A 23,416-nucleotide genomic window follows, 5' to 3' on the forward strand; every position below is an offset into this window, starting at 1 on the left:
TTTAAATCACATATGCTCACATCCTGTGCTGCACGATTGTCACACTATGTATACATGATGAACAAGATATATGTGCAAGTAACATTTGGGTGCTGTGAATTAGAAGAGTTTTTTGCACCATGACTCACGTTGTTAACCAAACTCTTCTATGTCCTCATTGAGCGTCATGACAGGGTTGCCATAGCAACTAGAGCCAGTCGTAACCTGTCAAGGAGGATATGTGAAACATATATAATCGTGTATGTTAAACTAAGCAGATGTAGCGATCAAGGCGGAGGCTTCCGCCGAAACGCGTCTGAGCAGCGAACAGGGAATAAAATCTGACTTTGAAAAGGAAATTCACGGTGTCAGTGCCTTTACTTTAATGCGAAGTGTGGATTGATAACCTATATATATATATATATATATATATATATATCACTGCTCCAAAGGTTGTCCACCTGTAAGTAGCACTCGACTAGCAGCTTGAAGAGAAGCATATGGAGCTTCGAAACGCGTTAGACAAATCCACTACGGAGCGGCTCCTACGGGCGGATCCCCGTCCATACCTACACATAAATCAAGCTGCTTGTCGAGTGCTATTTACAGGTGGACAACGTTTGGAGAAGTAATATATATATATATATATATATATCTATACCACTATAATAAAGGAGAAAGTTCAGGCTTTGAGGAGGGTAAACTCCGGAACCACTGCGCCAATCTGCACACCCGATACACCGTAGAAATCGTCAGGGTGTGTAGATGGTTATAGGCTATATAAAGTTTAAAAATAAACCTTATTTAAAAAATTAATATTGAAAAAAAAGGAGTCCCCCCCAAAGTAGCGCCGGCCGCGACGTGCGTGCTCACGTCGAGGAGCGGCATCAGAGCGGTGTCAGAGGAGCTCCTGCCATGGCGCGGGGGAGGAGCGGTCACGTGAAGAGCAGCACGGAGAGGCGGACATGGCGTGGGGAGGAGCAGCGGCGGACAATCGGTGAGGAGCAGGGAGGAGCTGTGAACTCAGGAGCGGCAGAAAAGGTAAGCAGGCAGGTGTCAGGCCAGGCAGGGAACGGCGAAAAGGCAATGTTGGGGCAGGCGGGGGTCGGGGAAGGCGGGGGACGGGGACGGGGATTGACTCAGGCCACGCGAGGGTCGGGCCAGGCGGCAGGCGGGGGACGGGGCGGGCACAGGCTGCAGGCAGGGAACGGCCAAAAGGCAATGTCGGGGCAGGCGGGGGTCGGGGAAGGTGGGGGACGGGGACGGGGATTGACTCAGGCCACGCGAGGGTCGGGCCAGGCGGCAGGCGGGGGACGGGGCGGGTGGGGCACGGGCTGCTGGGCAATGTCGGGGCAGGCGGGGGTAGAGGGAAGCCTGAAAGCTCCCGGACAAGGTCAGGACGGGCTGCTAGTATATATATATACACATATGTTTGTAATATATGTATATTTAATTTAAACATGTGTTTAAAAGATTTTAGGTTTATTTCCAATAACTATTTTATGCTAAAAGTGATTTTATAAACGTATTAATGATTATTTAACTATTTTGGCTACAGTATTGTGTGGATCAATGTTTTTCATGTGTTATGTGTATATTTAAAGGCCACAATATTATTGTTTATGATATCTCTGTTTTTGATACAGGTAAAATCAATATTTTTAACATGATATTTGTGTTCTCGATATTTGTGGTTTTACTACTTAAGTATAGGAAGTAGATTTTTTTGTTATCTATATTTAATTTCTGATATTTTAGTGTTTCTATATTGTACGCATCAATATTATGACAGTAATCCCTGTGGAGATTGCCGCAGATGTAAGTATGTGTTCTTAATTCGGACGTTCTTTGACTGCGGGAGCGACCGCCGTTAGGTCGGTTCTTATCATGGTTTTGAATTTTCATTTTCATTGCTGTTAGTCTGACACTACCCTGTACACTTCATAGGAAAGGACAACTTGAATACACAACTTTTCGGTAGTGACTGTGGTTGATTTGCCAGTTTTAACAGAAGGGCCTCATTTGGACCAGACGGAGTATCGAATTATTTATTCATCTTACATTCTTTGGTGACGTCAATAGCTCTGAATCTGTATCAGGAACGTTTGCAATATGATCTGTTTCCTCTTTGAGTAACACTACATGGCTCATTTCTGCCTTGAAAAAGTCTTCTAGAAAGACGAAACACATGTCGGCAAGTTGTGTGCTGAGAAGTTTTAATGAAATGATTTTGGAATAAAGATTATCAAGACTGCTACAGGCCTTGGATCCTTATATTTTGACTACTGTTACTGTTATTGTTGATATTCCTATTGGTGTTGAATGGGTGAAGTCAATATCCATTGATGTGATTTACATTTGCTGACTAAATAGTGACTATAGGTGTGCTGTCCAAGCCCTTTTTTTGTGTCCAAGTATGTGTTTTCATAGTATATCTGGGAGGGACACAAGAGAGCAGTTGGAAAATGAGAATACGTACCAGCAGTGAAGAGCAGTGGTTAAGGGAGGAATAGGGTTAGGTAGAGATGTAGGGAGGGACAAACATCCAACCATATCTATAGTTACTACAGCCAAAAAGGACCCAAAACGGCAATAAATGTACTCCAACTCAGAGCGGAATTAGGTTCATTACCAAACATGAACAACCACAGGTACTGCAACACACCTTCATAGAAAATAATGAAAGTAAAGACTTAAAGTTAAATCCCACAGGAGCTGATATTAAAATAAATTACATTTTGTAAACTATGTAAACAAATATATTCATTTTATTTTAAGTAAAAAATGTTTTATTAAATGTAAACATTGATGTTTATTAAAAATTATTAAATTACATTTAGTTGATTTTGTATATTACTTTTAACAATTTAATACATTCTAAAAAATATATATGTTCATTTTGGATGGGATTATTTTATTTTAAGATACAGAAAAAATAATTTTATTTTCAGTTAATATATTTAAAGGTATTACATTTTTAATGTAAAATCAGGTTATTATTGCTATAATGTTTTATATATTGTTCTGCATTTAAAATAAATATATACAATAATTAGCATTAATATTTAACATAAATATATTTAGTTTGTTTCTTAAATGTAATACTTTCCTAGCATTTTCACCTAATTTCCCATAGAGGGATCTCTTCCCCGATTGTGGAGGTCTCTGCCAAGTGTGCAGAATGTCAAACATGGTTGTGAACTCCCTCTTAGTATTAAGTGTATGGTGGTATTTGCCATTTTTAGTGATTACAACCTCAATTTCAGAGGGTGCGAGCATGTAAGTCTTCACTTTCTAGTTACTTTGCAATTGTAAATGGTAACTAGCCAAAAGTAGTAAATGTACTCAAAAGAGTCAGATCAAATTTACTTATAGTAAATTTACACATGTAGATGTTTCTTTTGTCAATAGGCTTCAGCAGTCTATGCGCCTCTTGGGATGGCAGAATCACCTCTTGCAGTGTGATGTCCTGCTTTCACACTGACTGATGAAACAGAGATGTTAAGACATTAATGAATATTACAGGGGCATTACAACGAGGCATGCCCTTGGAGTGTGGCTAAAGTAGATGCAGACGGCTTCATGGAGCATGGATGTCTCCAGATGCAGGAGCTACAGCTTTACACTGTACAAAGGATTAACATTGGTTCAACAATAAAGTTCTTAGTTTCCTCATCTATGAACAGAGGTGAGGGCTCTGTGACCTCGGTTGAAAAAAGCTGGAAATATCCATGGCAAAGAATACATGGATTCATAGTTTACAGTCATTCCACCAGGTGTTACCAGGATCAGACAACTGAGTCACATAATTTTTTATAGATTTTGTCCTCTGAGTCCTCCTGCTTCTGCAAATGATAGAGTAAATTACGCCTAAAGTTTCCATGGGCCGTGCCACATTAGTCAACTATTGGATGATGCATGGTTAAGAATGTATTCTTCGAGACTGCTGCTAGAAGTAGAATTGATGTTTAAGAATGGCAGTATTCTAACAGGAGTGATATTATTCTTTAGTTTTTTCACATAACAAACTTATCAAAGCAGGTAAATATTTCATCAGGAGGATCAGAGAGAGAAGGTTAGAAAGGAGGCAGAGGGTCAAGCCAGACAATGGGTTAAAAGACACAATGAGTCTGGGACGAAAGGGGAGAAATGAAGAATGTGAAAAAGGAAGAAGACAGAGGGGGCAATGGAGACAGAGTGGCCAAATGGATAAAGGTCTATAGATTCAAGGAGATAAAGCCATCAAGAGGGTTACATACGTCAGGGGGTAAAGGGAGACAGTGATGTCTCAGGAGAAAGGGTCACATATGAGAAATGGAGGCAAAAAAGCCAGGGGACAAGATGACGTGGTCAGGGAGCTCTTGGAGCAAGGGGTCAGGAATACAGGGTTGTTCGGGGCTAGATGTTTACTCAAGGCAGATTAATTAGCAAGACAACAGGTTAGCAAGATTAGTGGTCAGGGGAGCCAGCTGTCCAACACTTTCAAAAGTGTTATATGGACAAGGTGGTTGGGGAGGCAGGAGGCAATGAAGACATGGGACAAGTGATACATGTAGGCAACATACGCTTTGAGACAGGGCCTAGAAGACTGTTATATTGGGATTGCGGAATAGCCATGTCATGAAGCATTGGAGCAGGAGACTTATATCTATCTTTTTTAATGGGAAAGGTGGTCAGATATGCCCCATGTCCAGTTCCACACAATGCCATCACTATCATACTCCTTCACAGGCTTCTTGGTATCCTTTTTATCCCCTGCATGAGGCACTTTCCTGCTCACACTCCCACACTTCTTGTTTGGCAGGCAGAATACCAGGGATATTGAAGTGGCAGACTGAAGTGCTGACCCCAGTGATGCACCATGTAGTTCTAAACTATCTCTGTCTCCTCCATAGTGATGTTTTGCATCCTCTGTTGCAGACTCGTTTCCATAGTGCTTAAATCATCGGCGACAAACTGACCGCATTTAGTGATGAAAACAGTTTGTGACTGTGACTTATTAGTTTTAATGTGCTAGGGCAATTACATGTGAGTATATTCCAAAGAATAATTTCACCCACAACACATTTTTGATGCAGGATACTTCTGATTTTGCATCAGTCACATGCTTCTCAGTTCTCTAGCCGTTGCTTTTCTACAGCATATATGTCCATGGAAATAGAAAATATGCACACACTCATAACTAAGGGTCTGATTTAAAGTTCAGCGGACAGGTTACTCCTTCACAAGTGCCAGTGGATATATATTTCATTTGTAATACGTCAAAAAAGATAGCTGTCAAATTTGTGATGGAGTTACCCTCATTGTAATTGAGAGCCTATGAATTTAATCAGATTTTTTTCTTGATAATACTTCTAAATTTTTTCCCCACAGCATATTTTTGTCTTGCCTAAACCATTTATTGCAGACAGACAAATGGCTAACAACTAGCCAATACTGAGTCTCTGAATATTAACCCTTACTGGTTTTCGATCTTATTATGTTAGTCCACAATAAATGGAGTAACCTGGCTAAAGCAGAAATATACTTTGCTTTTTATGAATGAATGAACGTTAGCTGTGGGCTAATGGTTGAAAAGGCATACATAATAATTTTTTTGTTGCATGAAATGTAATGACTTTGCTCACTTTAGTTAGCATTACAGGAAAAACAAGAATGTGGGACCAGAGTTTTCCAAGTAAATAAGAATTAGGAGCACTCGTCACTAGATCCCTCATCTGCTGAGTAATTTGATGGTTTGAACAAAAAAATGCTTTCTACCTCTAAAGAGTCGAACGTTGTTGAATTTGCTGCACATTGGGGACAACTGAGTGCCTGACAATTTGCGTAAATTAACATGTAATTTTCGGCTGTTCAATGTTGTGGTTAGACATTTAAAGAGGAGATAATATCGTCGTGAAAGAGTGAATATTCCTATTTGATAGACTGCAATAAATATTTTGTTGGTATGCAGCAGGAAACAATAACCTTACATACTTGTATAACAATTCAAACAGGATGCAAAGAATGATCTAACCTGTGCTGAAATTGAATTGATTCACTAATCACACTGCTTTTCAAGCATCAGTTACTTCCAAATGGCAGTCAGACTCGTGAAAAATTGTAACCAATATATTGCATCTCTTTTCAAGGTCCAATGCCTTGAATCCTAAGGTAGTTCAGAGTGTTACAAGTACATAATAAACATAAAATGTACTCTACTGTTCTGCAGAGCAGTTGTTTAATAGAATGAAATGCCTCACAAAGGCCCCTTACTGTGAATACGATAAATCGAAAAGTGAAGGCGAGTTTCAGAAGACACAAGGGATACTCTGAAAATAAGAAACCCCTTTTAATACAAAAAGTGCATGCATGCAGGTAGAGAGTACAGTGTTAAGGAAGTTGTGCTTCTTAAACTCTATGCAAGACTAATGATCAATTGTTGGTAAATAACATTTAAAAAGGAACTGCTGAATGTATATAGTTTTCTATGTTAATAACGTAATGTATTAATTTAGAAGTGGAATACATTTTTTATTAGGGGTTTAAAATGTTTTATGGTCAAAATAATGTCACAGAATGTTTTGCATAAATGTCATTTAATCACATTACATGGCACGTATGCTGCTCTTCCAGCTCTTAAATCAATGTCTGGGTTATCCAATAATTGTAGTGAAATATTCAGGAATGGATTTCACTCCTAACTGCTGCACAGAGATCGGCAGGCTTGAAGACTGCCCGATCTAGATGCTTGTTGCACGAAAGGCTGTCACTGGTGTCGCTGCCTTTAAGGAACCATGAGTCTAGTGGGGTAAAAGAACCACCAATTTAAGTTGGTTCTTCAGTTCTATCCTCTGCCATTGTGTGAAGTAATTATCAAGTTTCTCCCTGTGATAACCTGTAGGCTTACGTGTATTCAAATCTCAGACTAAAGCCCTCATTTAGTGGAAATTGTGGATTAGCATTGGGCATTAGCCCCGCCCTCAAAGCCTGTCATTGGTTGGGCAAACTCTTGAGCAGCTACTCAGGGTTAGACAGTCTCTATTTTCCTGCAATGGGATTAGGTTTTGTCTCCTCACCTGCAAAAATTGTTTCTTCCTACTTGAACCTAAAAAAATCAGTATGATTGCAGGGTAAAATCGCTAGGCAAGTAGGGCTGGCACAAGAGCATTGTAGCCTGCCATCTAAATCTGTAGTTTTGCTTGTGTAGCAGAGACCTGACTCTCCCAACAAATCGAGAAACCAATATTTTATGGGGAAATGTTGCATTGGTATGGAAACCAAAATTTTCATGAGTATGTCTTAAGACCATACATGGTTTGAATGAGAAAAGGGGCAATGTAGCATGGATTAACCTGAAAGTTTGTAGTTTTCTCTAATTTCTTGTATTTTGTAGATGTGTTTGGTTTGTTCGCTTTTCTTATGTCTAATGAACAAAATATATTTACTATCAGAAATAGCGCCATAGTAGCATCAAATAAAACACATACAACCATATACAGTAACATAAGAATATACAATGCACTACACACAAGCAGTGCAAAAATATACATTGTTAATAGAAATAAACATGTTAATATATAGAAAATATGTAAAAATGTCTAATAATATTCAACTTATGCTACCTGTAGCTACTTAAATTAACACTTGCTTCGTAGAATATATTTTTGTCACTTGTTAGAACCTGAAAGGGATGCAATGGTTTACAGGATCATACTGAAGATTTGCAAAAAGCTGAATTAGGGCCCGATTATGAATTTGGTGGTGCAGTGCCAGATCCACACTGGCAAAGCCATAGTCAGACCGCCCGCCTGATTAGGCGTTTTCTCCTGTCTATCAGGCTGTTTTTGGGCATTCCCAAGGCGATGCCTCTGAAAACGGGCACCGCAATGGGAACGTCAAAAACTGTTCCTGCACGGCATGAACTGAAAAGTCCATGCCGTGCAGGAACTGGGGTGCGTGCACACAGGGGGCACATGCTGTGCCCCCTACATGCATCCTCATGCACTTTGTATCCTGTATGCCACAGTTTTCATTGAATAGGAACCTTCATGACACCACTGACAGTGAGGAAACTTGTAATACGCTTCGCGGGACCGCTGCATATTGTTAATGTTAAAGTTAGGAATGATTTGTGAAGCGCACGTACACCGGGTGGTTTCATGGCGCTGTAGTAGGCTCTGACCATTACCTATGGAGAAGTCAGTTGTAGGCTTGCGCAAATAGCCAGGTTTTGAGGGAACTCCTGAACTTCAGAAGGTCAGTGCATGACCGGATCTCCAGGGGGAAGGCGTTCCACAGTCTAGGGGCGAGAGTTGCAAATCTGCAGCCTCACCAAACGTTTCCGCTTGAACGTGGGGGTGGAAAGGAGCGAGAGGTGAGCTGAGCACAGGTTGTGAGAGGGAGTGTGCCTGAATATCAGGTTGTCAATGAATTCGGGACTCTGGCCGTGCAAGGATTTGAAAATCAGGCATCCTGTTTTAAACACGCAGCGTTGAGGGATGGGGAGCCAGTGCAGTTTCCTTACCAGGGGTGTCGCTGGTTGCCATCTGGAGTGTCGAAGAATCAGTCTGACTGCGTTATTCTGTACTATCTGTAATTGTTTGAGCAGATAGAAAGGCATGCCCAAGTAAACAGAGTTAGTGTAGTCCAGGTGTGACAAGACGGTGGCTATTACAACCTGGGTCACCTGTAGGGAATCATAATAGGGCAGTCGAGAGACCGTTGCCGCTGTGCCCCCATGAGTCTGGTAGTCTGCGAACTGCCAGACTCGTAATTGGCCCCTCTGTTTCTTGCCCACGTATGTACAGTGGAGTATATGCCTGGCATAAGAAGTGATATCCAACAAGTAACCCAAGGAGGAAGTTTTCATCCGGTTTCTACTTTGCTTTACATTGAAACAGGTGGTCCACACTTAGCCAACACATTTTCAAAGCCACTTGCTCTGGAGTGACTGCAACTTGAAGAGTAATTAAACCAAGCTGTTAATGTACAATGCCTTATTGTACTGTAAGCATGATATCACCACAGATTGTTTGTTGGTTTTCCTGCACTAATGATCCAAAAATATACACATTTTCAGAAGGAGTACAGGTAATAGTGTGAGTTTTTATATGAAGTGTTCATCTGTGGTTTGAAGAACGTAGTGTCACCAAAGATGACACAGAAATAACTTACAGTATGAGAAGGAATGGTATGCAGACTCCATTTCACTGCTTCCTCACCAGCAGGCTATTCCCTGCCTGCTCCTCTCATACGGGGCACCAAGAGCATCACATGACATGGAAATGTGGAGAACAATAAAGGGGCATGGGACACCAACTCCCCATTTATAAAAAGAAATGAAAGTGAGGGCAGAGGTTCACAACTAGCAATTGCTAAACAAGAAAAAAAATGAGACCAGTCTTAATCTGGAGGAGAGGCATGTTAGCAAATCACAGTTATATTTTCACCATATTGTCCACCTCTATTGACTTGTCATATGACAATGGCCTTTCAAAAACACATCAATGAGTTCCAGAGAAGAGCGGTGCATGGAGGAAAAGTGTTCAAACTTTCAGCCTTAGGGTGGTCTTCCCCAACTGCTTGCCTTACTCCATATTTTTCTGATTTTGTTTTGTTTGTCTTATGACTCTGCACTTTGCCCCTGCTAACCAGTGCTAAAGTGCTTGTGTTCTCTCCTCTAAACATGGTAAAAGTGACTTAAACCCATTGCACTTTACATGTAAGCCCCTAGTAAAGTGGTACTACATGTAACCAGGGCCTGTAAATGAAATGCTGCTGGTGGGCTTGCAGCACTGATTATGCCACCCACTTAAGTAGCTTTTTAAACATGGCTCAGGACTGGCATTGCAGACTCTGTGCACAGTTTTAAAACTGCCATTCGACCTGGTAAAGTAAACCTTCTGCCAGTTTAAGCCTTAATACATACAAGTCACTCCTAGGGTAGGCTCTACACAGCCTAGAGGGCAGGGTACAATGTACTTAAAACGTAGGACATTTACATCAAGTTTTACATGTTCTGGTAGTTGAAAACACTCCAACTTGATTTTCACTACTGAAAGGCTTGCCTCTCCCTTGATCAACATTGAACTTACCTTATTACATTTAATCAGACATAACTTCCAATTGGGAGGCACAGTTCAAGTTTGGTGCATTTGAAATTGTAATGAAAAATCCTTTTTGATGGTAAAGTCAGGTTTTGGATTACATTTTACAAAAATGTCACCTTTAGAAAGTGGGCATTTCTCTGCCATAGCCATTTGGAGCCTGCTCCTGGGTCACCTGACTGGATGTAGTTGGCAGCTGGACTTTATATATTCCTCCGAGACTGCCACACACAATAGAGAGCTTAGGTGTGCCTTGTAGAGCCAACAAGTTAGCTGAGGATTTTACCACAGGAGAATCACCAGCACATTGCTTGCTTTGTAGCCCACCATGGTGGAAAGTCATAGAATCAGGAGACATGAAGGGCGCACCTTGTTCTCAAGGCCAACAGAATGAAATAACATATTGATTTTAGCAGCCAAAGTACAGAACTCCAGTCTTATCACAATTCGTCACTAGTGAATCATTCTTCATTCATCATTGTGCTGCCGTAACCTACCACCATTACATATTAATTAGAAACTGTATCAAAGGCCCTTATTATGAGTCTGGTGGTCCATGGACTGCCAGACTCATGGTGGCGGTCTACCGACTGCTCTATTATGACTAGGGTGGTCGGGCTGCCCTGGGACCACCGCAACCATCGCAACTGCCAGAGAACTGCCGTTCCCTGGCAGTTGTCTGGGGGTCCTGAGGCCATATCCCACCGAGCATATTACAAATTTCCTCCCCACCAAGGTTTTCATGAAAACCGTGGCGGAGAGGAAACACTTGGTGCCTCACGGCATGTGAATTCACACGGGGGGACAACATGTGCCGCCTGTGTGCATGCACCTGACTGCCTGCACTGTATGGACTGCAGCACTCCATGCCATGCAGGTGCTGCTTTTGACGTTCCCACTGCGGTGCCTATTTCATAGGCACCGCCTTGGGAACACCAAAGAACTGGTCCCATTCTCACACTGTAAAACTTGTAATGAAGCCATAAGTCTAGCCAGATCTTTGAAACATTAACATAGAACACAGGGGCATATTAGCAAGAACCTCGTTACAATTATCGCTGTTTTAGCGGCAGGCAACTGCCGCTAAAACAGCGATAATGGGCTTGCTAATATGCGTTATAGAATTCCAATAGAAGCCCAGGTTAGATGTGCAGTAAACTGCTGCTAAAACGGCGATAATTAAACGAGGTTCTTGCTAATATGCCCATAAGACACTGAGCAACAAGAGGAAATGAGCAGATCCTGGTTGGCCATCACAGGCTTTGGTCCCACTTGATCATAAAAGTGTTCCCAGTCTAGTTCTGCTAAGCACTAATTAAACGAATGGAGTTGAGAGGTTCAATGCTCTTGCTTTAGTACTTATTAGGTGCACAGCCGATCAGGTAAAATACAGTGGCCTGCAGACTCAAGGGCTAGCTAATGATCCATCAGCACCAGTACAGCTAGGCTACCTGTATCTGTCAATTCACGCAGCCTCCTGTGACATCTATTATAAAAGTCCCTGTGCTCTAGCCAGGTTGGGCAATTATGTGCAATCGCCGAACTTTTCAGTGTGCATTATTAAGTCATTTACATCACCCCTTACATGCCAGCCACACACTGCAGAAGTTTCCACTTCTCTCATCTCTAAATTCTGCTTAGTGATAAGAGTTCATTGGGCCATTCTGGTGCCCTGATGTAAGTCCCACCCCAAACTTCATGCTATCACAATGGAAATCTAAAAACTGTTATTTCCAGGAAGTGTTGCGACTAACACACTACTTGTATTCTGGCTCCGGGAATCAAGTCACGCTCCAGTACAGATGCTCTAAAAACACTCACAATAGCACATGATGTTCTAGAATACTAGCACATTGGGCACCCAAAGTAAGTCCACCGTCTAAAACCAGAACAAAACTTGTATAAAGGCAGTAGTTAAGCAGATGTAACTTAAGACCCATATTTTGTAACCCAGTGCTATCTGCTTGCATTGTAAGCACCATTAAGCCTTATCAAAAACTTCACCTCTGACAGCCTACGTAGTCCATAATGTCCTTCACTCCATTGCAAATACTTCAAGCATGTGCTCCAAGTGTGTTTTGAAAGAGAGAATAACTAACCTTCTTAGTTTTTCTGTTACTTTTTCTAATTCTTCCTGGGCTCTTCGAAGTTCTGTTTCGAGGTACTGTCGAGTGTTATCAAATTCAGATTCAATCATTTCCAGCTTATGTGCAGTGTAGGATAACCGTTTCCGCAGCTCTTCCTTCTGGTCCTGCAAAGAGCTGTAAGTACAAAAGTTGAATCGTAAATTGGTAAATATGCAGGCAATTGCTACTACCATCAATGGTGATAAAAGGATCTTCACTCTTAACTAATTTAATGTGGAAAATCAGTTTCACACTTTTTACCTATAACCGAATATGTAATTTACATGTTATAATGCAAAAATATGTGTAAGAGTTTGCTATTTCTGTTTGGCCTCTTACAAGGTAAAAAATTGCATAAATCGTTTTTGCCCTGGGTATGCAAAGTATTATTTCAATTTCTAACACATCAAATCAATTTTACTTACAGGGTTTCCCCACAAATTATTTGCAAAAATGATAAAAGAATAATGATGGATGGAATAATGCAGAGGATGTGGGAAAACAATACATTGTACCAAATAGGAGAGATACACTATAGAATAAACAGTTGGGATTAACACAATGTAATAAGCATATGGGGCATGCAGTGTTACAACCAGGTATTATCATGACACAAATATTGGTGCACACCTTACACACAACGGGTAAATTGGTCCATTAGGTATAGAGCTACAAGGGACCACCTTACATAAATTTCACACTGGTGCAAAAATGGAACAAAAACTGTTTTGTTATCTTTTTCTGTCTTGGCTAAAACAGCTTTTGCTGTCTATTGACCAGAACGACTTTCTCCAATATACATAGAATGGGCTTTGAATTAGTCCCTTCCTCATGGCTTTCCTCCCAATTCTTTTGTCTGACGCGCTGTGAGAAACATGGTTACTGATTGAGGTGGGGGAGGTGAAACCCTACCCAAGATGAAACCACAGTCCTTGTCAGGGTGAAGTCACAAGCAAACCCCAAACTAACCTGTGCTCAACCCTCTGATAGCCTGGCACAGAGCAGTCAGGCTTAACTTAGAGGCAATGTATAAAGTATTTGTGCAATACTTCAAACAGCAGTAATGTGAAAACACAAGTCAAATCCCACACCAAATTAGAAAAAATTACATTTTCATCAATAAATAAAGACCAAAATGACAAATATCCAAAAAGCAGAACCAGAGATATGCAGCCTTTAAAGGTTTAAGTGAAAATCATGCCAAAAAGCACAAAACAACAACTGTGGATATCTGGTTGTGGACAAAGTCGCAAGTTCATGCCAACCGCGATGGAGTGCGGGCCAGCTACAGGGACTCACTATGGGGTGCACAGTTGCACAGTGCTCTCTTGTCATGTTCTTCTCCGGCATAGATGAAAAGGTTCATGAACTCACAGTTGGAGCACATCTTGCCTTGCAATGGGCAGGTACATACATTAGATAGATTGTGTGGCTTGCCTCAGGTAAGGAGTGCTTCTAGACTCAGTCTGTGTTCTCAAAGTATCAGTTTCATCAACATTAATAACCCACACCTTTGTATGATCATGCCTTCAGTTCCTTGGTCTGGTCACCAGCCCATCATGTGCTTGGTAGTTCAAGCAGATGCCCACAGCATTTCCAGCATTTCCAGTAACCATTTCTTTTTTGTGCCTATCTGGGGAAAAACATGTGATAGACTGTATTGGTTTGTGCATTTACATGGGCCTCTAAAGCAGCAACGGCTTGTCATTGTGTAAACTATCCCCAGTGTGAGGAAGGTCTTGGAATATTTTTTATATTTCCTCAACTGCAAGGTACAGTAGTATCAATCTTTTTACTTTACCTCCTGTCTCTTTGGTGGTCTTGAAGTAATTATTCAGCTTTCCAAGCCAAATCTTCTAAAGAGGTGCAGCAATTTCTTGAGAGGCAAGCAATTTGTGGGATGGCAATGAACTCACTGTGCCTCTGAAGTGGCTTCTTGTCAGTCTGGCTAACTTCTCCAGAACTTCATCATCCATGTTCACAGAAGTGGGCCTCTTTCAGTGCTGTGTCCCATGCTAGGCAGGGTCTGTCCAGGCTCTGGAAGCCGTTCTCTGGACACATTATTTTCAGAGTTTCCAAAAGTTCATGTAAAAAATCAGATTGTCTTGTGCCATTTCTTAGATGTTTTAAAGGATGTGGACCCCTTTGCTATACGTTTTACTTGATTTCTTTGCTTGCCTTCTATTTTCTTCTCTATCTTCTCTTTCTTTATTTTATTCAGGTGAGGCTCAGCCTCTCCATTACCTGTGGCAGCTTAGAGGTGAGATGCCAGTTGCCTCCAGCTCTGAAGGGTCCCTGAGCGAGGGGAGGTAATTGTGTTTCCTTTGTACTTGTGAATGGGCAGCAGAATGCCACAATACGTGACATAGGAGCACAATGTAGCAGAGACAGGGGAAGCAAATGTGCTGCCCTGCCTACTATGCATGAGGGACGTCTGTTGTGCAATAGCGAGATTTCATAGTGATGGCACACTGTGAGAGTGTCCTGGATTTTCTTAATATCTCTGGCGGCCAAATCTAATGCTGAGAGTCCATGCCCAGTTACTTACCAGTATTCTTTGTTATTTTTAGTCTAGAGAATCCTCGTCATAGTAATTGCTTCTAAGGTCCTTCCACCTTTGACAGAAGAAAAGAACAAGAAGTAAAACCAAAACTCTTCCCACCATCGGTGTGCTTTGAACCATAACCTATCCATAGAACTTTCTGATTATACTAATCTGAATGAATGCCAACTTAATAGGGACAGTGAATGAATCGTAAATGTGTGTGATGAGGACTCTCGGAACTAAGGACAATAAAGACTACAGCTAGGCAAACAGGCTTTATCCCAATCTCACTTCATCTTAGTCACACCACTACTTTTGAACCTACCAAAAACAAATGGCCTTCAGAAGAAAATTAACAAAAAAATCAATACACTAATAATTCAGCACCCTTTAATTAGTGCTGTGAGTTCCACTGAGTAAAGAAGAAATTACTGCATTTAAAACTCCTTCACCAAAAGAATGCCTTTCAAGACTTATTAGCTCAATTTGGTAATGCCTAAAAAAAGTGTCTGAAGAAGCGCAAGTTGCTGCCCCGCTTATCTCATTCTAAGGCACTCTCTGGATCTCAGCTGAACACTCTGCCACTCCTGCTGTGGACCTGACCTGTATTCACTCCAGAATAGGAATACCAAAAAGTGAACATAGTTCCAAGGTTCCCACCTGCGGACCTGTGGAGACGCACTCTGACATCCACTGCAGCAACCTTCATGAGGTAAACGTCGGAGGAGCGTCACCCCATTTTAAATATAATTTTATTTTTTTGCTTCCCACACTGCGAGAAAGCAGAAGTGTATGCCTGGTTGGGTTGGGTCAGGGAGGAGTGGCTTGCCCAATGCTGTGGGCCCTGACTGTTTGGTTGGCCCTCTAGGGCCGACCAAACCAGTCATGCGCACTCTGGATTTTCTCTAGAGAAAATGGCCTTGGCATAGGCGCCTGGCTGGGCGCCGTCCTCACCAATCACAACACTGCCATTGCAACTTTGTGATTTGCTTCGGAGAGTGGAGTGAGGCTGCCTTCTTCCTGTTCCTGTCAGAGGAAGGAAAGCAGGAAAATGCGGGACCCGGCCAGGAGCAGAGGTGGTGCAGGACCAGTAAGATAGTTATTTTTTTTATCCCCCCTCACCCTAACCCCCTCCTGCGAAAACCCCCGCGTGACCACCCCCCACCTGCCAGCCCACCTGCAAGGCATGCTGGCTGCTGGAAATTTCTTGCACCGAACACTTCTGGAATGACCGACTTCAAGGCTTTGGACCTATATAACTCCCGACTTGACGCCATTTATGTTTTTTGGATTGAGCATACAGACTGAAGTTTACACATACACACTGCTACAAGGAACTACTTTTGTATGCTTTGTATCCTAGGTTTTTGAATGTGCATTGTGATTTTGCTTATTCAGTTTGGCAGACACTAATGGATGGATGAAGCTGCCCTGAAAACAGCCTTTGTTAAAGTGCAACACATTGGCTCTGCAGATGTAGTTTTGCTACCAGAGGCACCATCATCTTGATGAATACTCTTGAGGTGAAACCTGATCCGGAAAGGCAGCACTTTGAACTGATAATGCCGCTTTATAACCAAGAACCTCAGATACCTTTGATGTCCCTTTATTATCAGTATATGAAAATAAATATCCATTGTTATCATAATTGTATATTTCACTATCAGAGAAAGATTTTTTTAACCAGTTGTTTACACTATGAAGGTCGATTGTCAACCTGAATTTTCCTTGGATTTTAGGCACATGAAACATACTGGAATATTTTCATTGGCCTCTCTCCTCTTCCGGAACTGGACAAACCGCCTTCTTCACAATCAATGTGTGCAGATTTCACAACTTGTCTCTTGATTTTGTTTCTGTGCAGGGCATAATTATGGTCTCAGAGTTCAGTGGGAGGGCATGACATTTTATATGACAACCCTCCTTCAGTCCTGGTCTTACACAATAATCAGAGGTAAATCTTGAGCATATGTCTTTCAAATATCTTAACCTCAAACCTACGGGCCACTTTTGTCTATCCTCAATATAGTGGGACCACTGTTTTTTAGATGTGGAAACTCAAGGCATGTATCACTTCCCTTTTTGTCTTCTTGAAAATATCTATTGTTGTTGATGCCCAGCTCTCCTTGAAGGCTGATACACAGAAAATTCTGAGGAAGAAAAAGACTAGGAAGTACTCGTTGACTGCCAGATTGAGAACGAATATTTTTTTCTACTTGAAAAATTTGTGCAGTTTATACTCTAGTTCTGCTTCAATTGTCTTAGCCCTTCAAATATTTTTTTAAGCTATTCCTTTTCAGCAGAACGTGTATGTCATTCTCTTAATTGTTGGTTCCTTCTAGCCGCTATTGTTGCTAAGAAATGCTAAGGCTACAGCTCTCACCATGTCGAGAACTATCCATAGCTTCTAGTAGTACAGAGCACACTACTAGGCCCTGAAAATCCTCGAAGAGATTCTTGAAATCCGATATTAGCGATCACCATGTATGGGCGCATGATATTCCAGCACCTAGTCAAGTGAGTTCCTGTATATCACTTCATAAGGACACATCCTATTTCTTATCTATATGGTCTTTCAGTAAGCTCTCTTCAGCCAAATGTACATTCCAATAGAATGAATAGCAAGGAATCCACAGGAACAGATTTTAGCATATTGTCCATCTCCTTAAAATGGTGTCATTTGGCCGCAAATCTGGGCATAGATATATTGTCTGGGCCCTTCCATTTTCTAAACCCGCCCACAACTGAAACAGGTGGTTGCTTATCCAGTACTTATTTGCCCAAACACAGTGTCTTATATAGACAAATGAATGATGTGTGCCTACAGAAAATTAAAGTCTGTGCAGACTCCTCCATCCATGCATGCACAGAAACAATGCCACTACATTTAGCCTTCGTAATGAGCCCAATGCGGCAGTGTGCCTATTATAACAAAGGTATGTATGAAAGGCCCAGCTCTGTTTAAAAAAAGATCCAAGACCAGCAAGCATCCTTATTCAATACATCTCTGGCTCAGTGTTGTGGCAGGAGAAAGAAATAGGAAATTATCGGTGCTGTCTGTCATTTATAGCACACCGAATGTGGGTAGAAATATGTTTTCACTCTCTGTTATACCCTCCTGTATGAGGTGGATCTTGCTCAAAGCAACAACTGGGATGAGGACAAAATGACCTAGGGTTAATGTAAGACGTTGGTGGACAGCTTTTGAAAGAGATATGATAAAGCTGAAAATTTTAATTAATTAACAGAGTTGATAATTTGTCTTAGACATCAACGTGAAAACATACAGTAAAATGAAACAGAAAACATCTGCAAAATGCATTAGGCAGTCATATTCAATGGTAGGCTGCTGACATACTTCCTTTAGCAAATGGAAGCTTTAGAAATTACTGAACTATGCACAAATGTACTTGATAACTTGACTTTCATGTGACTTGCTTAGAATCTTCTTCATTATTCCAGAATGTTCCATTTTTATAAGATGTATTACTTTCTTTAACCCCTTCGACGCTCATGACGAGCTCAGCTCGTCATGAGTTACGCCTCTCGTACACTCATGACGAGCCGAGCTCGCCATGAACCGCGGGTTTTTGAAAAACTCAGCGCACAGCGGGAAAACGCTTAGCGCGCATGCAGTTAAGCTAAATGTTCTCGTTTGCACCAAGCTTGAACATATCTATCTCATGTTCACATAATACTGAATATAGATACTCATATTTTAACAATAACTCTCACTTATATCAACTGCAAAAAGCTTTACTTAACTAGAAATCTGCAAGCAAGTGTTTCTGTCTTTAGTATAGTTCATTTTCATGCAATAAATAGTTGAATAAATGGTGGAATAGACGCTGCATTAAACTTCCCTCGGGACCAAAGTTAACATTTCCAGAATTACAACTGTTTAGTGAATGTTACATATTTGATAGTAAACTGTTGACTTCTTGTGATTTCCATGGGAAAGGAAGAATGAAGCATACTCACCATCGAAAGATGTCTTTCATTGGACCTGAGTGATCTAACCTGCAACAATGTTGTTTGCATGTGTACTGGGTCTTTTATATTAGGCATGTTTTTTTAGAAAGATTTAGGATTATTAGGTGTAGGCCGAGGCAGAGTCTTCTTCCTCAGGAGATGCACCTAGACTTTTTTTGGAGACTTTTAAACACTAATTTCTTGTCCCTGATGGTTGTAGCTACTGCTGCATCTGTTGACCCATATTTTCTGTGTTTAGTTTTTATTTTGTACGGATTGCTACTGCAAATTTATATGCTGTTACTCTTTGGATATTGAGAGTCAGCTGAGTTTCATGAACTGTTCTTTATGGGGAGTTTGACTACTGAATTTGGTTTAAACTTCATGCTCCTTTGATCTCACACTTTTTTCAAACTCTTTATGGGTTCTATTAACTTTAGATTCTGGATTTGTATTTAGAATAAGGATTAGTTCAGTTATGGAACCCACTTGTCATTTTTCCATTATTGTTGTCTCTAACCATATTTTTCATTGATACATTTCCGTAAACTGATTTATCTGACTTTCTAATTAAATAAAAAGATCAAAGAATTTTACTAATCTCTTTATAAAGTCTCATAATTGATTGTACGCGAGAATTGTGAGAACTGTTAAATTATGATATTGATTGATATGATGTATTTAGTTTTCATTCAAAAACAGTGGCAACAATCTGTCGCCTAGGATAAGAATTTTGCGCAAAGTTGAAGCCCATTCTTGTGAGTCACAGGTTGAGCCTGTACTGGAAATTAAAATTTGGACTGTTTCCGCGTTGGGGGTAACAGAGGAAACATTCTGTGATATGTACCCGAAGAAATCTTGTTTAACGCTACAGTGTCAAATCAGAGCAATGCCTACAAATGATGCCAGTGCACTTTAATGCAATGTTGAGAAAAGTTGTTTAATGTGAGCCTCATGGGTATGCAAACTCGGCTATACTGTTTTATGTTACTTTGTTCTTTTTCCTTTAGGGTACAATTAAAATGCTAACGACATTAATTTACTTAAAAAAGAAGCAGCAGGAATGCTACATATAAACATTTACAGATGACCCCATTAAAAACAAGAGAAAATTAACAAGGCAGGTAATGTGCAAACATAAGAATGACATCCTTGTGACTCTTCCTGCATTACTGCAGAGTGGAATCTCCTAGTAATCTCTCACCCTGGTACTTCCACCATTTATCTGTGCACATCTGGTAGACCACAGATCACACTATACAACATAAATAGCGAACTCAACTAATGCCAGCTTGGTTTAGGGCACCTCCGGAGTCTATTATTCCCTTCGATTCTATATTTCCAGCATGCAATTTAATTTTTGCTGGAAGTAGCCTCTATGCAAGGTCTATTTTTGCCAATGGCATCTGGCGAAATTTATAGCTCGGTGCCTGTTCAGTATGCCAATGGCTCAAGCCGCCCCAGCATACAATCAGCCATGCTGTGACTCGGAAAGTGCCCTGCCAGCGCCACCCCTATCTGTCTACAGCGTGCGAACACGAAAAAGCCCATCAACTGTGCTTATCAAAAGTGAATGACAGAGTTTGGGAGAGAGTAACAGTGAGTAATAGGAAACTGTCCGCTAGAAAATAACTTCAGTACAATTTGTAGGACTGCTTCGCTTACAGAACGACTCCCCAAAAGGGTTTGAAACAGCAGCTTTTGTACATTTCCTCTCTTATCTTCTTTTACTGTCTCCCTCTGCTCTCCCAATGCTCTCATTTTCTACCATTTCATAGATTTCATCATTACCCACTGGTGGCAGAGATGCCCTTTCCCCCACACAGTAGCAGAGGATAACCTTGCTTTCTCTTTATTGATGCGGCATGACTTTTTCAATTATCCCCTGGCTCAACATTTCTTCTCACATCAAATCCCATGTTTGACAGTGTTTATTAATTGCTTAAACTGAAGGATTTGGGGTTTAGCAGCTGAACTAAAATAAAATAAAAGATGTGCTGTATTTTGCAGGAGTCATACTTACCATTGCTCTTTATAGACCATACAGAAAAGGATCTTTTGTTATGAATACCACTGTAAAATATTTAGGCAACTGTCTTTTTCTGCCGGTGACCTAAGCTTGTGGCTGTAATATTGTGTACCACACTTTGTGTTTTTTTTATCGTATCGTGTGCTATTCTCTCGCACCATTGCTTTTATAGTAATTTTCTTTTCCAAAAATAATTATAGAGACCTTACTGTTAAGTCATAGATTTGTTACAAATTGGCCTTGTATAAATCGCTTTTATCTGTTGCACTGTTTTATGGGTGTCTCATGCAAAGAAAAAACAAATATGATTATTACTTCATTATAGTTTCTATTGTGAGAAAATTATCTTTTAACTTTGTCGAAGGTCATGGACGTCGATTCACCAAAATGCCAGGGAGTGAATAGTGGAAGCGACTTCAAACACCCATTGACTATAGTGATGACATTACATGAAGTGACATCATGTGTCCTTTGGCTCTGAATGGTCCCATGACCTTAACCTTTAATACATCACAATCATTGACACTGCTGAAGTTCCATTTTATCTGTGTGATTAATAACATAACACTAACAAATTCCTGTTTTTGACACCATCTACATTAGGGCATTTACATGATCTGTGGAAGTGGTAGGGCATGATATGTGCCCTGAATAGTAGCAAGCAAGAGAAGCAAATGAGCTAGACATCTTCTGGTGGCTTTTGGGGCAGGGGCGTAATATAAGTCCTTGCAGCCTGGGCAGGCCCCCAAGCCTTCTGGGGCCTACCCAGCTTTTCATGGGGACCCCATTCAGTCCAAAGGCAATTAATATCTGTGAGATATATACGGGAGACTCAAATACCTCTTTTCACATTCTGCAGTAGGGGTTCATCATTTTACGTTATGCCACTGTTTTTTGGGGTTTTCATGTTGAGAACAGTTTTTGAAGATTAGGGTAAATTAGTACATTTTAAAGCACACTTTTTTACATCAACTAATTAAAAAGTCACAGGCTCTGAAAGGACACTTAGTCAATATTCAAGTCCTTTCATGATGTACCAAGCCAATGAAACCTCACGCTCCCCAGGACTTGACCATATATTTAAAAATGTGCTATGGGTGCCTCCATGTGTCCACAACTACATACAATATGTTTACTTACATTCACTCACTCACTCTCCTTCATATTTTCCCACTCTTTTGCTTTCACTCTCACCCTAACTCCCTCATTCTTATTCACTCTTACACTATATGACACACTCATTCGCCCTCATTCATTCACAAGCCCTCACTCTAAATCACATTCACTCTAATACTCACTCATAGCTTCTCACTGGCACTCACTTGCTCCAGCTTTTATTCTGACTCACTCATATTCCTTTAATCTCACTCAGTCTGACTCACTCATTTCCACTCAGTTACACAAACTCACTATCACTCACTCTCATTTGTTCTCACTCACTCATACACTTTAACTATCCTTCACTCATTCTCACTCATCCACTCTCACTCACTTGCAATCACTGTCACTCTTACCCATTCCCACTTACTCTGACTCATTCATGCTGACTGACACTCAGCCTTACTCATTCTAATTCATTACCTATCACACACTGTCACTCACTCACTTTAAATGACACAATCACATGCTCATGCCTACAAATTGGCACATGCTTACAGTTGTACATGGGCTCTGTGACACAAACAGATTCACAAGTGTGCACACAATATACATTTTGACAAAAGGCAACAAAAGGTCCTGCTACAGCTCTTGATGCTTCATTTTGTATTAAGCTGGTGGAGACCAACAGAATATTTTTCACTATTAGTGCAATATAAAAAAAAAGCCGTATGCGAATTGTTACAAGACACTGTATGCTCGCAGTGATCGACAGCTCTAGATTTTACTGAGCAGTGTTGACATGTTCATTTAATTTCAGTGTAATGGAAATCACCTATTGACAGAAGCCATTATTGTACGCTGAATGCTCTCACCATTTCCGAAGGTTACTAGACAGACGGCTCTGTCATGATGAGACACAGTGTTTCATTCTACAGGTTGTAACATTCACACAATTTCTTGGGTGGGATATATGGACTTTTATTAAACAATGATTCAGAAATGTAGCATTTAAACTTTGTTGATATGCAATTGAAGCATTATACAGAAGGCTCCTTGGTGTACATATGTATATCTTTTCATTCACTTATCACTTTATTGCACTGCACCGTCTGAACTACTGTGTATGATTCATTTTATTATGATGACAAAAAGGACATTGGTTTTAGTGCAAAGAGCGGCCCTTATGTGCATGAATGGTGCAGAGTACATTAATCATTAATAGTACATTTTACAGATTGGATATATTCAAGCACACTTGTTGTGAAAGGAATCCCAAGGAACCTGTGTATGTGTTCTAACAGAAAACAAAGAGGGCATATCCCCGATGCCCATTAGGCTGAACTGATTTTAAGCAGTTCCTGGCACTAATTTTGCTACCTCCGTGACCAATGGTTGTGCAAGCAGTGCAAGGTGTCACAAGGTGAAAAATAGGAGTGGGAGGCGTAACCCTTGGCAACCCCTATATGACATCAATGTCAAATAATCAAATTAGGGTGCAAGAAAAAGTAATGAATTTTAGAATGACTAATCCGAAAGTGTTGGACTTGGCCCTTTCTGCATGGTTATCCACAAACAT

At 40.7% G+C, this 23,416-nt stretch overlaps 1 protein-coding gene across 3 annotated transcripts in view; it reads right to left on the minus strand.

Moving 5' to 3' along the window:
• BEGAIN (brain enriched guanylate kinase associated) overlaps positions 1-23,416 on the minus strand; it is a 951,845-nt gene that overhangs the window by 519,566 nt on the left and 408,863 nt on the right. For all 3 annotated transcript variants that reach the window (XM_078662071.1, XM_078662070.1, XM_078662069.1), the window contains one exon: positions 12,167-12,328. In XM_078662071.1, the coding sequence (XP_078518197.1) occupies positions 12,167-12,328 (162 nt within the window). The remainder of the gene's footprint in view (positions 1-12,166; positions 12,329-23,416) is intronic.

This window comes from Lissotriton helveticus, chromosome 9 (genome assembly GCF_964261635.1).
Source record: "Lissotriton helveticus chromosome 9, aLisHel1.1, whole genome shotgun sequence".
NCBI lineage: Eukaryota > Metazoa > Chordata > Amphibia > Caudata > Salamandridae > Lissotriton > Lissotriton helveticus.